Here is a 13,455-nt window from a genome sequence, read left to right on the forward strand (position 1 = left end):
AACACTTGGACTAATGATGATAGTCTTGTAAGTTAGGAATTGTATATATTGGAGTGTTGCCAAAGTTGAATCGCACCTAGCCCCATACTAAATTATTTTGTTGACACTTCTAAATACTACATCCTTTGTCCCATAATGTACTCAAAAAACGTCACATTATGAGACGGATGGAGTATGTTTTTTCTGTAAAAAAGTCATGGAGACATGGACCACAAAATTAAGCTGCGGTCACGCTTGTCACGTCCGAACCAGAGAGACTTCGCATGTCTGACTACTGTAGAATGGCCCTCAGCTTCTAGGTAGATGCTATATATAGATTGCACACATTAAAGTTAGCTCGGCAAACATGCATGATCTGATCTCCGACCCCCTGAATCATTATTGAATTTATCAGTTGCTTCGCAGAACATCACAGCGGAGGCGTAACTCTTGTGAAGTCCCTACGTTCCGCACTGAATACAGGACCTATGTGCGTACGCACGCACGGTGGTGCAGAATGCAGAAGAGTGAAAGTTTCAGGTGATCCCAAGGCTTAGGTGATGCCATGCAGAAGAAAAAATACAAGAAAAGGCATCACTCTTGAGCTCGACCGACACCACTAATCTACTTAAACCATCTCATCCATTTGATCGACATTTGGCCTTCTTTGGTTGAGAGGAATCTTATAGGAATTGCATAGAATAGAATTTCTGTAGGCAAAATCCTTTAGAGCTCTTTGGTTTGTAGGAATGGAATCCTATTCCTATGAAGGAATTTTTCCTATCCTCCACATTTTATAGGAAAGTAAATATTAGTCTAGACTCAACGAAAAAAAATTACAATATGAATTAAAAGGCATCATCTTTCTTATTTCTACTCATAGGATTTGAGATACGTGTCATCTCATTTTCTATGACTTCTGTATTTCTATGATTTTATATCCTATGAAGCAAATGAGGCCTTAATATGGAACGGGAGTAGTAACTGACACCTGCAGGCTGCAGGGGCTCTGTCTAGAGAACTACGTACCCTACGGACGAATGACGTACCTACAGCCTATCGTATTCGCACGTACTACGTATCACCGGCTCGATCGAAAAGAGGGAGGGCCCGAGAAAAAAGGGGGAAAGCGCCGGTGATCCTGCCTGTGCCGGAGATCGGGTTAGGCGACGGAGCTCTGTCACGGCGAGATCGATCGTCGATGGATACATCACGCGGCCGATGCTCATCCCGTGAGCCGCTCACAGGCGCGCGACCTCGACAGCCCCTACCCGCGCTTGCATGAGGCGCACACAGATCGACCCATGACTGACGAACTTGACACCCCCGCCCTGACATCACAGAACTTAGTAAAGATTCAGGCCATCTTCCTATTCTGGGATAAAAAAGATCCGGACTAACGTGCATTTTCGATGTCGCCTTGCAACCACTTGCTCTGAAAATAACCTTTTAGCTGCTAGCTAAATACGCTACTACTTGCAGGGAGTGGATCGCATCATGGATAGATGAATGAATGGGCGATCGACACGGAGGCGGCGCCGCTAGATAGAGTGTCCTCATCCCCAGTCCAGTCAACAGTGGTAAGCGATGATAAGAAAATGAAGTAAAGTTATCTCCGGGCGGGCAGCCGCTAACTAATCCGCCCATTTTCCTCTTTTTCCTGTGCAAAACCAGTCTGCACTCACTGCACACCTCATTCAGAAAACAGTGCTGCAACAGTGCAACGCGTCGCGACCTCGACAGCCCCGGCCATCAAGCAGCTAGCCAGCTGAAAAGAAGATCTAGGCCGTATTTTCCTTTCCGGTAAATGCACGGGATGTATGCATATATCCTCGGGTAAATGCAGGGAATAAGCTCTAGAATGTATATTTTCATGGCGGGCTGCTTTTTACCTGGACATTTGGTGGGTCGGCCCAGCTAGCCGGCCGGCCGGCCGGTTCGCCCCCCTTCGGCCGGCCTTTGGCGTCCGCCGGAAAACCAGCCACGCATGATCTCGATCAAGGGCGGCGTTTTTCTTGTGACCTATGGTGTGGTGGTGGTGGAGTTGTTACTGTGTGCGCGGGCAGGGGGCCGGCTAGCGTACGCCCCGTGCCTATAAATAGGGCCGGCCTACAGGGTAGCTATGTACTGGCATGTGAACAGAGAGTCACAGACGCACGCAGGTGATCGATCTCGATAGCTAACCACTTAGTTAGAAGGTCATATACCGGAGGTGATTGGCTTCACAAGGAAGGAAGGTTCCAGAGTACTGCTCTGCTAGCGACTCCCTTCGCCGCGATGCCTTGGCGCCTGGCTAGACCCGTTGAGGTAACTAACTAACCAATGATCTCTCTCATCTTAAACGTGCGTGGTTCAATCCTGTCTACCGGTAGCATATATTCATGGATTGATCTTTGTGTTTGTGTGTAACTAGTAGTTACCGGGGTGTTAATTAATTTGTATTTTTACTGCCATGAAATAGTCGCTGTGTTAGTCAGTTAGCGTGTGCGTTTGTGTTGCATGGATCGATGCATGCATGCATGCATGGATGCACCTGCACTGCAGTACGATACTTCTCTGTGTACGCGAATTTGATCATGACATGCATGGCGATAACATCTGACGGCACCTACGTACGTACGGCGATGCGTGTGCAGGGCGAGGTGGTGGGGGAGGCGCGGAGCGTGCAGTGCGAGTGCTGCGGGATCGCGGAGGAGTGCACGCCCACCTACATCGGCCGCGTCCGGGCGCACTTCCACGGCAAGTGGGTGTGCGGGCTGTGCGCCGAGGCCGTCAAGGAGCGCCAGCAGCGGGACCCCGACCTCGCCATGGCCGCCGCCGTCGACGCCACGGCCGCGCTCTGCCAGCGCTTCAACTCCACCGTCCGCCTCAACCCCAAGCTGTCCCTCGCCAGCTCCATGCGCGACATCGCCCGCAAGAGCTGCCAGCACCGCGGCGCCACCGGATCAGCAGGCACATGCACCGCCGCCGGCGGGATCAGTTCCTCCGACGCCGCCTGCTGCGGCGCCGGCCGCGCCACCAGCTGCGCCCTGCGCTACGTCTGACGATCAGCAAACAGGTCCCCAACCCTAACTACAGAATACAGATCGATCGACCAATACATGCATGCATGCAAGCATGCCTCGCCTGCAGTGTTAATTTGATCTTGCATGTCTTTGTGATTTCAGATGATAGTACTTATTATTAACGTGATTTACGCATGATATGTTATCCATGCACCGTATGCACATGTGCATGCTGGCAGTGAGATGTAACTGAATTAATGTACGTGTGGCCCGGGTCTACCGGATACAAATAACAATATTTGACGTTGGACAAACTATAAGTAGAAAATGTCTTCAGATGAGCAGATGTTTACTGAAGATTTGTATGTCTCATGGCTCTCTATGATCAACTGAACTGTCAGTGCATGTGACAAGAGATATTTTAAACTGTCTTGCTAAGTTTATTGAGACTTTGCTATATCCGTAAGATTTTGCATTGAGATCCGTGTATTTTTTATTCAATTTTTTTTTCTCTCTGGTTAAATCGTAGTCGACTGAGATCTAGCCATACCCTGTTTTCAATGGTAATGTCAAATTAAACATATTTTCATTTATGTTTGCCGACGATGACAAATTTGCAGGCGAGCATGAAAAATCCGGCTTAGCTCATTTTTTAACTATTCCCTCCGTTCCTAAATATTTGTCTTTTTAGAGATTTCAAATGGTTATCACATACGGATGTATATAGACATATTTTAGAGTATAGATTCACTCATTTTGCTCCGTATGTAGTCGTTTGTTGAAACCTCTAGAAAGACAAATATTTAGGAACGAAGGGAGTAGAAAATTGCTATTCCTGCGACAACATAAATTGGCATGAAAACTTTCGATTTGCCATGCCTAAAATCTGATGTCGGATTTTTAGGATTTCCGTTTTGAATTGCTATGTACCTACTCTAGTCAGTATGCCACATCACACACTGTTCATCACTTCTCGTCGAATCAAAAATAAAATTAAAAAAGGTGCTCAGTTTTCGTGATGTCGCTTGGAAGCAAGGCTTGTGGGACTTCACTTGACACAGCCATTATCGTCATCATCAGCCGGCTAGCAGTTATTAATCCTGGCCTCATCGGCGTCGCCGAAGAACCTCTTCCAGAACCAGTGCCGCCGCCACACCCTGTCGGCCATCTCGTCGATGGGCACGCCCTTGGTCTCCGGCAGCAGCGTGAGGACGAAGAGCCCCATGATGACGATGCAGATGGCGAAGAAGAAGAAGATGAAGGCCCGCATGGTGCACATCATGGACAGGAACGCCTGCGCGATGACGAAGGTGAAGAACATGTTGGCGCTCACCGCGCAGGAGAACCCCGCCGTCCGCGTCGCCAGCGGGAACGTCTCCGACGGGATGAGCCACCCCATGGGGCCCCACGACCACGCGAAGCTCGACACGTAGACGCATATCAGCACCACGATGGCCAGCGCCCACGAGTGGCTAGGGTTGTTGTTGTCTTTCACTTGCACCCACATGATCCCTCCCACCGTCACCTGCAGGGCAACGGATCATCCATCGTCATAATTTCAGATGGGCTTCAGATGTGAATGACGTGGGATTTTCAGGTGATTGATTAGTTAGTGGACGGACCTGGGCGATGAGCATTTGGACGCAGGCCTCGAGGAGTAGCTTGCGGCGGCCGATCTTGTCGACGAGGATGATGGACACCAGTGTGGAGATGACGTTGACGCCGCCGGTCACGACGGCGGAGAGGAGGGAGGCGTTGCTCTCGAAGCCCATGGTCTGGAACAGCACCGGCGCGTAGAACATGATGGCGTTGATGCCCGTGAACTGCTGGAACACCTGCATGAGGATGGCGATCACCAGCGGCGGCCGGCTCTCCCGGCGCCTGAGCCGCCGGAACGGCTTCTCCTCCGCGCACAAGGCGGCCGCCGTCTCGCACGCGGAGTTGATCTCGTCGAACTCTTCGTCCACCTCCTTAGTGCCGCGGATCCTCTCCAGCATGGCACGGCCGGCCACGCGGTGCCCGCGCTCCACGAGGCTCGTCGGCGTCTCGGTGATGACGAGCGACCCGAGGAACAGTATCGCCGCCGGGACCGCCGCACCGCCGAGCGAGTATCTCCAGCCGACCGGGTGGATGTTGGACGTGTAGTAGTTGACGATGTTGGCGACGAGGATCCCGATGGTGACGTTGAGCTGGAAGAGGATGTTGAGCGCCCCGCGGATGTGCGCCGGCGCGATCTCGGAGAGGAAGAGCGGCGCCGCCTGGTTGCCGAAGCCGACGCCGATGCCGAGGGAGATGCGGCCGATGATGAGCATGGCGATGTTGACGGCGCCCGCGCAGAGCCCGGCGCCGATGAGGAAGAAGACGGAGGCGGCCTGCATGGTGCGCTTGCGGCCGAAGCGCGTGCACGCCAAGGACGCCCCGAGGCTGGTGACGAGCGCGGCCAGGTAGAGCGACGACGTGAAGAGCTGCAGCCGCTGGTCGTCGAACTTGCAGTAGTTGTTCTCCTTGGCGCGGTGCTTCCGCGCGTACACCGTCGGGAAGAACCGCACCAGGAAGTCGTCCATGGCCGTCACACCCCCTGCTCATGCATGCACCAGCGTCATCAATGTCATCAACCCCACGCGCCGCCATGTTTGCCATTCTCCACACCAAATCAGATCACGGGACGAGCTCGTACATACCTGAGATACCAATGTCGTAGCCGAACATCAGCCCGCAGGTGGCGGCGATGATGCCACAGATCCAAACGTACCATGTGATTTTCCCTTTGAACTGCCGGTGGCCAGTCTTGCCGTCTGCAGCGACGAACCCCACTGCCATGTCGATGATCTGTATCTCTCTCTGGCCGAGTAACCAACTGAAGTATGGCCGTGAGTGGATAAAAGAGAAGGATCAGCTGGAGTGTATATATATGCAGATGCATGCATGCGGTTGGATAAGGGAGGGGTAAACGAGAGTGCTGACTCGGTTATAACAGATGCGCCTGGTCAGATTTGATCCGCACAAAACATGGAATGTAAACCGTGTGTGCTCGCTCTCTGGTCAGTCACGCTGGCGTTAAAAGTGGATTAGGAGCCACCGATTGCCGCAGAACCGCTCGCCCGCCCCCTGTCCTAGCGGTGCACGATCCGAAAACCATGGAATCAATCGCCACGATCGCATGTGTGGAGAATCGAAGTTGTGCCTGCTTGTTTTCTTAACACACGGGCACACTGCAAACGTAGATACTCACGTACATGTACATACACTTAGACACACGCACGCGCAACCTACTCCTATGAACACCATCGAGATACTGAGCCGACATAACAGTCACCATAATCACCACTTTATCAATGGGAACGTCTCCTGCCGTTGAACGAACATCGTCAGAAAGACTGAAACAAATTCAGAAAATGTGTGCACTACTAGCCACCGCTTGGCTCATGCCACCTCGTCTCGACCCTCCACTGGTGGTTGGGCTCATGCCAACTTGTCTCGACCCCCCACTGGCGGCTGGGCTGGCAACGTAGCCGCAGCTCAACATCATCGGTAATACCACCGCCAACCCCTCCCCTTCCACCCAAGTTAATTAGCCCCCCTCCCCGCTAGATCTTCCCTTCCCCTAGGTCAATTTCTTCGGAGAGGCTCTCCTGGAGCTCAAATAAAGCGGAGGACGAGGGGTAGTCCCTGGAAAGCCATCGGGCCTTTAGATTCGGGAGCTTACAACCACGATTAGAGCTGCAAAAGACTTGGGCCGGTGCGACCAAGGTGGAGGTGATGGGGAGGTCAGGAGTGACTGTTGTGGGGCGTCTTCGCAGACTCCCACGGCGGGGTCCTACCCTGGTGCGAGTGCTAGTGGCGGGCGACCACTTCTACTGCAGGGAGGAGCTATTGTTTCGTCTTCCTCTACTCCGAGGCCCCGCCTCAAGTCAGTGGTAGTTCAAGACTGTGGTCTCATGTACGGTGAAGGTGTTTCGACTTTCGCAGATCATGGAGGATTGATTGAGGTGCGGGGGCGTAAGGAATGTGTGGATGTGGCCAGGAGCAGTGTTGTGCCTCCATCGTGTGCTTCAAAAACTTCTTGTTCAAAAAGTCCACGTGGAGTTGGCAGAAAATTACCCACCACTAGCACTGTCGGAGATGATCCTGGTAGATCCCTCGGTAAGGTATGCCAACGTGGTGACTAGGTCAGAGAGGAAACAAGGATACGAGCTTAGCCCGGTTCAGGCCCTCCGATAGAGGTAAAATCCTACTCTTACTCTGTGTATGTTGCCATTGGGTGTACATGCTCTATCGACAAGCGCATCTCCAGCTTGTATAAGATACCAAGGCCCTAGGTTTACATGATTCCAAGTCGGTTACGTTGTGGAGAGGAGTCCTCCACGACTCCGTCTTCCTTGTCTTCAAGGGCAAGGCTTCCAGAGTCTTTCTCCTGGAGGGACCATGGGCTGCCTTATGGCCCATGGTGTAACCAACCTGGGGGCGGGCGGGGGGGGGGGGGGGGGGGGGGGGGGCTCGGGCCGACCTACTTGGACCAGTAACCGACAAGGTGAGGTACCTGGGGCCGTAACACCGCCGGCCACCGGTAAGTGGATACTCCTTCGTTATTTGCCCATGTCACACATGCCCCAATAGACCCTTCCCGCCATTTTTTCTCATTCATGAAGCTGGTGCTAGCTGGAAAGCCAAATAGGATAAACTGCTCTCTGGTGGAGCTAGAACTCGTGGGTGGAATTGCTTAAAAGTGGATTTGATTTTTTTTCGAAAAGGAGGATTACCCAAAAGTGGATTTGATGGTGTGGAGCTGATTTAGTGGAGTGAAGCAGTCCCAAACAGACCTTAAATTAACTTGTTGCCGATTAATGCCTCATATCATGTCAGTGATCCATTCATAGCTTCGTCCGTTGAAATCTTGCAGGATCATATCCTCCTCTAGGGCATAATACTATAACAATACTCTTCTTTGGAGTTGAATCCACATAGGATGAAGTTTTGCTAATACAGTAACTACTTGATGGACTTGGTTGCCGACAAATCCTTATTTCATCTGCACCCAGTCTGATCATCTACGCGTACTCGGTTCCATGAAAATCCCTATCAAGGGATGTGCTGATATTATGAACCAACAACGCCCCTTTTGCCTAGACAGAGGGGCGTGACATATCTTATCCTACGCAACATGCGTCAAGTTTTTATATTTTTATATTTTGCGTCAAGTTACCTCTATAACACCCACACGCCTCTAGGCCAGCCCAGTTCTGATAGCTCGACACTAGGAGTGGTTCTATATCGCCAGGTTCTGCTGGTTTGTTGTGGCTCTTTGCTTCTCAATTTTTCTCGGTTGGTTTTTTCGTTGACATTCTTTTGGCTTCTTTTTCCTTATGTTTTTTTTCCTTCCTTTGTCCATTTCTCATTTCTGTTTTTTTGGGTGGTGGTGGATGTTACATGGACAATGATTGTGAAGTAACGGAATATTAAATCTAGTCATGCATGATTATTTCTTAATTCAATATTTTTTCTGATACATGAAAACTTTAAAGTATATATGGACATATTTTCCAGACACAACCTATTTTTCTTTCGGGGCCAAGAGCAGCTGGTTTTTCCCTTCATTTCAGGAGCGAACATCACGAGGATTTTTTTTCATTGTCCTGCCAACATGACTTTGTGCCGTTATTTGCACAAACTGAAGATGCTATCGGCTGAAGAGTCGACACCGGGCGATATGCAAACATAAACAATAGGAAGGGAACGGGACATGCACACCGGTCGACCTAGTGGTCTCCGTCTCAGCTCTAGATGTAGTCGAACTTTATATGAATATAAGTTGTCGGCTTAAGTTCAGCGTGTACATAAGGGCATATACAATGGTGCTATCTTAGGAATGCCACGTAGGATAAATGATGAGGTGGAGGAGAGAATTCATAAGAGAAGGCTTGTCTTCTCTTATTTAAGATAAGACAAGAGATGATCTCTTAGCACAATATGTCTCACCACATTTTTAGGAATTGCTAGTTATTGAAGATAAGGCTAAAAGATGACCCATTGTAGACATTTTTCTTTGTCATCTCTAAATTACATGCAAAATTTAAGATAAGACTATCTTATCAATCATTTGTACATGCCCTAATTAGCATGTCAGATGACACTTACTGGATCACTGAATGAGATGTTCATCATTGGTTCTTCTTGCTGATCTGTCTGTCAGTGCATCTATGCAGTTTTGAAGAAGTCTGAATTTGGGTACTACTCCAAAACTGCCGCTGGATCCAACTAAACAGATCAGCAAGAAGTTCAGAGAGTGCAGGTTAAGTTCAAAGTGCCAACGCATTTCACTGCCGCTGCATAAATAACGCTTACGGTTCGGCGCACCACGCAGGCGATAAGTAAACAGAAAGATGTGGTGGCGTCTCGTGGCATGCATGTACATGCGACACAAGATCAGGCTGTAACTGGTCTGTTGATCTCAAGTTGTGCACCTCTGAACTTTCGTTCAGTTTGTTGACCCACAGATATCGCGCAAACCAAACTCCAGAACAAGCCCTCACTGCATTTTCTTTTTGCGGAAAGGACCCAGATCTGATCTATTATGAAGGTTCATTCAGAGTAACTGCGGATCGGCACACAACTTCTGTCCGGCAGCTTAGAAGGCATTCACGGATGAGGCGCCGACGTCGCAGAAATGAGCCAGCTTATTCTAGCTAACTTTGGCCTATCAGGTATGCCGAGGAGGAGAAACTTCTGTCCGGCGGCCATTTGATTTCTGTCTACTGATAAAGGAAAACGACATAACAAATATTGCACAGAACGCCTCCGTAGCATAGTGGTAGTGCGTTCCCTTCGTAAGGGAAAGGTCGTGAGTTCGATCCTCACCGGGGGCTAAAATGTTTTTTTATTTAAAACCCTTTTCTTTCTTTTTGTAATATTCTTTTTTTAATTGCTCTTTTTGTTTCTTGCTCGTGTCCCACACGGTGGGGTAAGATCACCTAAAATGTTTTTTTATTAAAACCCTTTTCTTTCTTTCTGCAATATTCTTTTTTTAACTGCTTTTTTTGTTTGTTGCTCGTGTCCCACACGGTGGGGTAAGATCACCTTGTTGAAGGTTCCCTTCATAAGGGAAATGTCATGAGTTTGATCCTCACCGTGGCTAAAAATGTATTCCCTCCGTCTCATAATATAAGACATTTTTTAACACTAGTGTGGTGTTAAAAAGTGTCTTATATTACGGGACGGAGGGAGTATTTCCTGTGAAAATCCTTTACTTGTTTTTTTCCTTTCTGTAATATTCTTTTTTATTAAAACCCTTTTCTTTCTTTTTGTAATATTCTTTTTTTAATTGCTCTTTTTGTTTCTTGCTCGTGTCCCACACGGTGGGGTAAGATCACCTAAAATGTTTTTTTATTAAAACCCTTTTCTTTCTTTCTGCAATATTCTTTTTTTAACTGCTTTTTTTGTTTGTTGCTCGTGTCCCACACGGTGGGGTAAGATCACCTTGTTGAAGGTTCCCTTCATAAGGGAAATGTCATGAGTTTGATCCTCACCGTGGCTAAAAATGTATTCCCTCCGTCTCATAATATAAGACATTTTTTAACACTAGTGTGGTGTTAAAAAGTGTCTTATATTACGGGACGGAGGGAGTATTTCCTGTGAAAATCCTTTACTTGTTTTTTTCCTTTCTGTAATATTCTTTTTTATTAAAACCCTTTTCTTTCTTTCTGTAATATTTTTTTTAACTGCTCTTTTTGTTTCTTGCTCGTGTCCCACACGGTGGGGTAAGGTCACCTTGTTGAAGGTTCCCTTCATAAGGGAAAGGTCATGAGTTCGATCCTCACCGGGGGCTAAAAATGTACTCCCTCCATCTCATAATGTAAGACGTTTTTTAACACTAGCGTGGTGTCAAAAAGTGTCTTATATTACGGGACTAAAAATGTTTTTTATTAAAACCGTTTTCTTTCTTTCTGTAATATTCTTTTTTTAACTGCTCTTTTTGTTTATTGCTCGTGTCCCACACGGTGGGGTAAGATCACCTTGTTGAAGGTTCCCTTCATAAGGGAAAGGTCATGAGTTCGATCCTCACCGGGGCTAAAAATGTACTCCCTCCGTCTCATAATGTAAGACGTTTTTTAACACTAGCGTGGTGTCAAAAAGTGTCTTATATTACGAGACGGAGGGAGTATTTCCTATGAAAATCCTTTACTTGTTTTTTTCCTTTTTGTATTTTTTTTATTAAAACCCTTTTCTTTCTTTCTGTAATATTCTTTTTTTAACTGCTCTTTTTGTTTCTTGCTCGTGTCCCACACGGTGGGGTAAGATCACCTTGTTGAAGGTTCCCTTCATAAGGGAAAGGTCATGAGTTCCATCCTCACCGGGGCTAAAAATGTACTCCCTCCGTCTCATAATGTAAGACGTTTTTTAACACTAGCGTGGTGTCAAAAAGTGTCTTATATTACGGGGCTAAAAATGTTTTTTATTAAAACCCTTTTCTTTCTTTCTGTAATATTCTTTTTTTAACTGCTCTTTTTGTTTCTTGCTCGTGTCCCACGCGGTGGGGTAAGATCACCTTGTTGAAGGTTCCCTTCATAAGGGAAAGGTCATGAGTTCGATCCTCACCGGGGGCTAAAAATGTATTTCCTTCATCTCATAATGTAAGCCATTTTTTAACACTAGCGTGGTGTCAAAAAGTGTCTTATATTACGGGACTAAAAATGTTTTTATTAAAACCTTTTCTTTCTTTCTGTAATATTCTTTTTTAACTGCTCTTTTTGTTTCTTGCTCGTGTCCCACACGGTGGGGTAAGATCACCTTGTTGAAGGTTCCCTTCATAAGGAAAAGGTCATGAGTTCGATCCTCACCGGGGGCTAAAAATGTACTCCCTCCCTCTCTTAATGTAAGACGTTTTTTAACACCAGCGTGGTGTCAAAAAGTGTCTTATATTACGGGACGGAGGGAGTATTTCCTATGAAAATCCTTTACTTATTTTTTTCTTTTCTGTAATATTCTTTTTTTAACTGCTCTTTCTGTTTATTGCTCATGTCCCAGACAGTGAGGTGAGATCACCTTGTTGAAGTTTAGCGAATGTGATGCATGAATCATTGCAAAGTGCATATGCCATTTCACAACAGTATGTATATATATACCCCTACATAGTATGTGAATAACTTTGAATGTCTGTCGCTGGATGAAGCCAATCCAACGGTGCAGAGGTGGCAAAGCCGAGCACTACTGGTCATTGGATATCATGTTCACTCCATCAGATTGTGCCACATGTACAATCTAGAATATTCTATGATTGAACTTAAGCATAATGCACAAATCTCAAAATAGAAGCATTTCTCCTTTGTTCTAGAACCTTCTATATTTCAATTATCCAAACTTTTCTTCTTCTATAAATGAGGTGTCATTCTTAGTTTTTACTTTGGGATTTACAATGCACAAACCTTCAAATACATTAATACTCATTCTAGAATCTTCTACACTATAATTATGAAAATATTTTCACTTCTAAATGAATTACCATTCTTTTTTCACTTTATGATTTATACTGCACAATATGCACAAACCTCAAAACACAAACACTTTCCTTTGTTCCAAAATCTTTCACACTTTAATTTTTCAACCTTTTTTCCAAATGAATGACTAATCCATTTATTTTACTTTACAATTTGCAATGAATAATATGCGCAAACCTCACATCGTAGACACTTCTACCTTTTTGTAGACTTTTCCATACTTACCTCCGCCCCACACAAACACACACTACCACCACCACGACCGTTTTTTTTTCTAATAGAATTGCCACTCACACCTTAATTTATAAGATTTTTGTTCCAGGCTATAACAACACGTTCATAAAATCTATTTGTCTTTGAAGATGCAATACTAGCTACTCAAAACAACAATAGGAGATACCTAAAGACAAATGTGCTGGATATATTCACATGAGTTTCGTGTAGTATTGTACCATGTAGTATTCAATATTTGTAGAACTAATTTGATTTTTAATGGGATGAACTCTTACAATTAAATCAACATATACACCATGCATTTTATGACTCCAAAGTTTCATATTCGCATCCTATAATGTTGTATCCAGTCATACTTTGGTTACCAAAGCTCATGCATGCAATGCACGTGTACCTTACTAGTATCAATATGGATCACAAAGATGTCCTCCGCTAGTATTGCTTTTATCGGTAGCATCTATATTGGTATTCATGCATCACAATGTCATTACGATGGATGTGGACCCTTCCATTTTTTTTGAAGCCTGGACCGTAGAACAATGGTTCTACGGTATTATATTATATATTAAAACGGTAAGTACAAGTAACAAGAAATGAGGAAATAAAAGCTAGCCAATACCAAGTCTAGGGAACATATCAAAAATCAGAGGTTTGCTACAATCCAGTCTCTAATCTTTTCTGCTTTACCAGGTTTAGCTCTGTAAACTGCTGCCATGAGTGTGTCTTTCAAGTAGAATTCCCAGGTC

The 13,455-nt window shown here is 46.4% G+C and overlaps 2 protein-coding genes and 1 non-coding gene across 3 annotated transcripts; 2 read left to right on the top strand and 1 right to left on the bottom strand.

The window, feature by feature from the left end:
* Nucleotides 1-2,124: 2,124 nt before the first annotated feature.
* On the top strand, nucleotides 2,125-3,282 carry LOC123177481 (uncharacterized). Its single transcript, XM_044591221.1, has 2 exons — nucleotides 2,125-2,286; nucleotides 2,616-3,282. Exons 1-2 carry the CDS (start codon nucleotides 2,257-2,259, stop codon nucleotides 3,021-3,023), a joined length of 438 nt encoding a protein of 145 aa, XP_044447156.1. The 5' UTR covers nucleotides 2,125-2,256; the 3' UTR covers nucleotides 3,024-3,282.
* A 504-nt stretch (nucleotides 3,283-3,786) lies between these two features.
* LOC123177612 (sugar transport protein 8-like) lies at nucleotides 3,787-5,874 on the bottom strand. The gene is made up of 3 exons (XM_044591278.1): nucleotides 5,666-5,874; nucleotides 4,607-5,562; nucleotides 3,787-4,509 (listed from the first exon to the last, which is right to left on the bottom strand). Exons 1-3 carry the CDS (start codon nucleotides 5,802-5,804, stop codon nucleotides 4,069-4,071), a joined length of 1,536 nt encoding a protein of 511 aa, XP_044447213.1. The 5' UTR covers nucleotides 5,805-5,874; the 3' UTR covers nucleotides 3,787-4,068.
* A 3,901-nt stretch (nucleotides 5,875-9,775) lies between these two features.
* TRNAT-CGU (transfer RNA threonine (anticodon CGU)) lies at nucleotides 9,776-9,847 on the top strand. Its single transcript has one exon. It is a non-coding gene; the product is annotated as a tRNA-Thr (tRNA).
* Nucleotides 9,848-13,455: the final 3,608 nt, after the last annotated feature.

Source organism: Triticum aestivum, chromosome 1A (assembly GCF_018294505.1).
Source record: "Triticum aestivum cultivar Chinese Spring chromosome 1A, IWGSC CS RefSeq v2.1, whole genome shotgun sequence".
NCBI classification, from domain to species: domain Eukaryota; kingdom Viridiplantae; phylum Streptophyta; class Magnoliopsida; order Poales; family Poaceae; genus Triticum; species Triticum aestivum.

Coding starts and splice junctions, on each gene's coding strand:
- LOC123177612 (XM_044591278.1), bottom strand. CDS start 5,804: ATGGCAGTGGGGTTCGTCGCTGCAGACGGCAAGACTGGCCACCGGCAG. Junction 5,563..5,665: donor CTACGACATTGGTATCTCAG/GTATGTACGAGC, acceptor ATGCATGAGCAG/GGGGTGTGACGGCCATGGAC. Junction 4,510..4,606: donor TCCAAATGCTCATCGCCCAG/GTCCGTCCACTA, acceptor GTTGCCCTGCAG/GTGACGGTGGGAGGGATCAT.
- LOC123177481 (XM_044591221.1), top strand. CDS start 2,257: ATGCCTTGGCGCCTGGCTAGACCCGTTGAG. Junction 2,287..2,615: donor GCCTGGCTAGACCCGTTGAG/GTAACTAACTAA, acceptor ATGCGTGTGCAG/GGCGAGGTGGTGGGGGAGGC.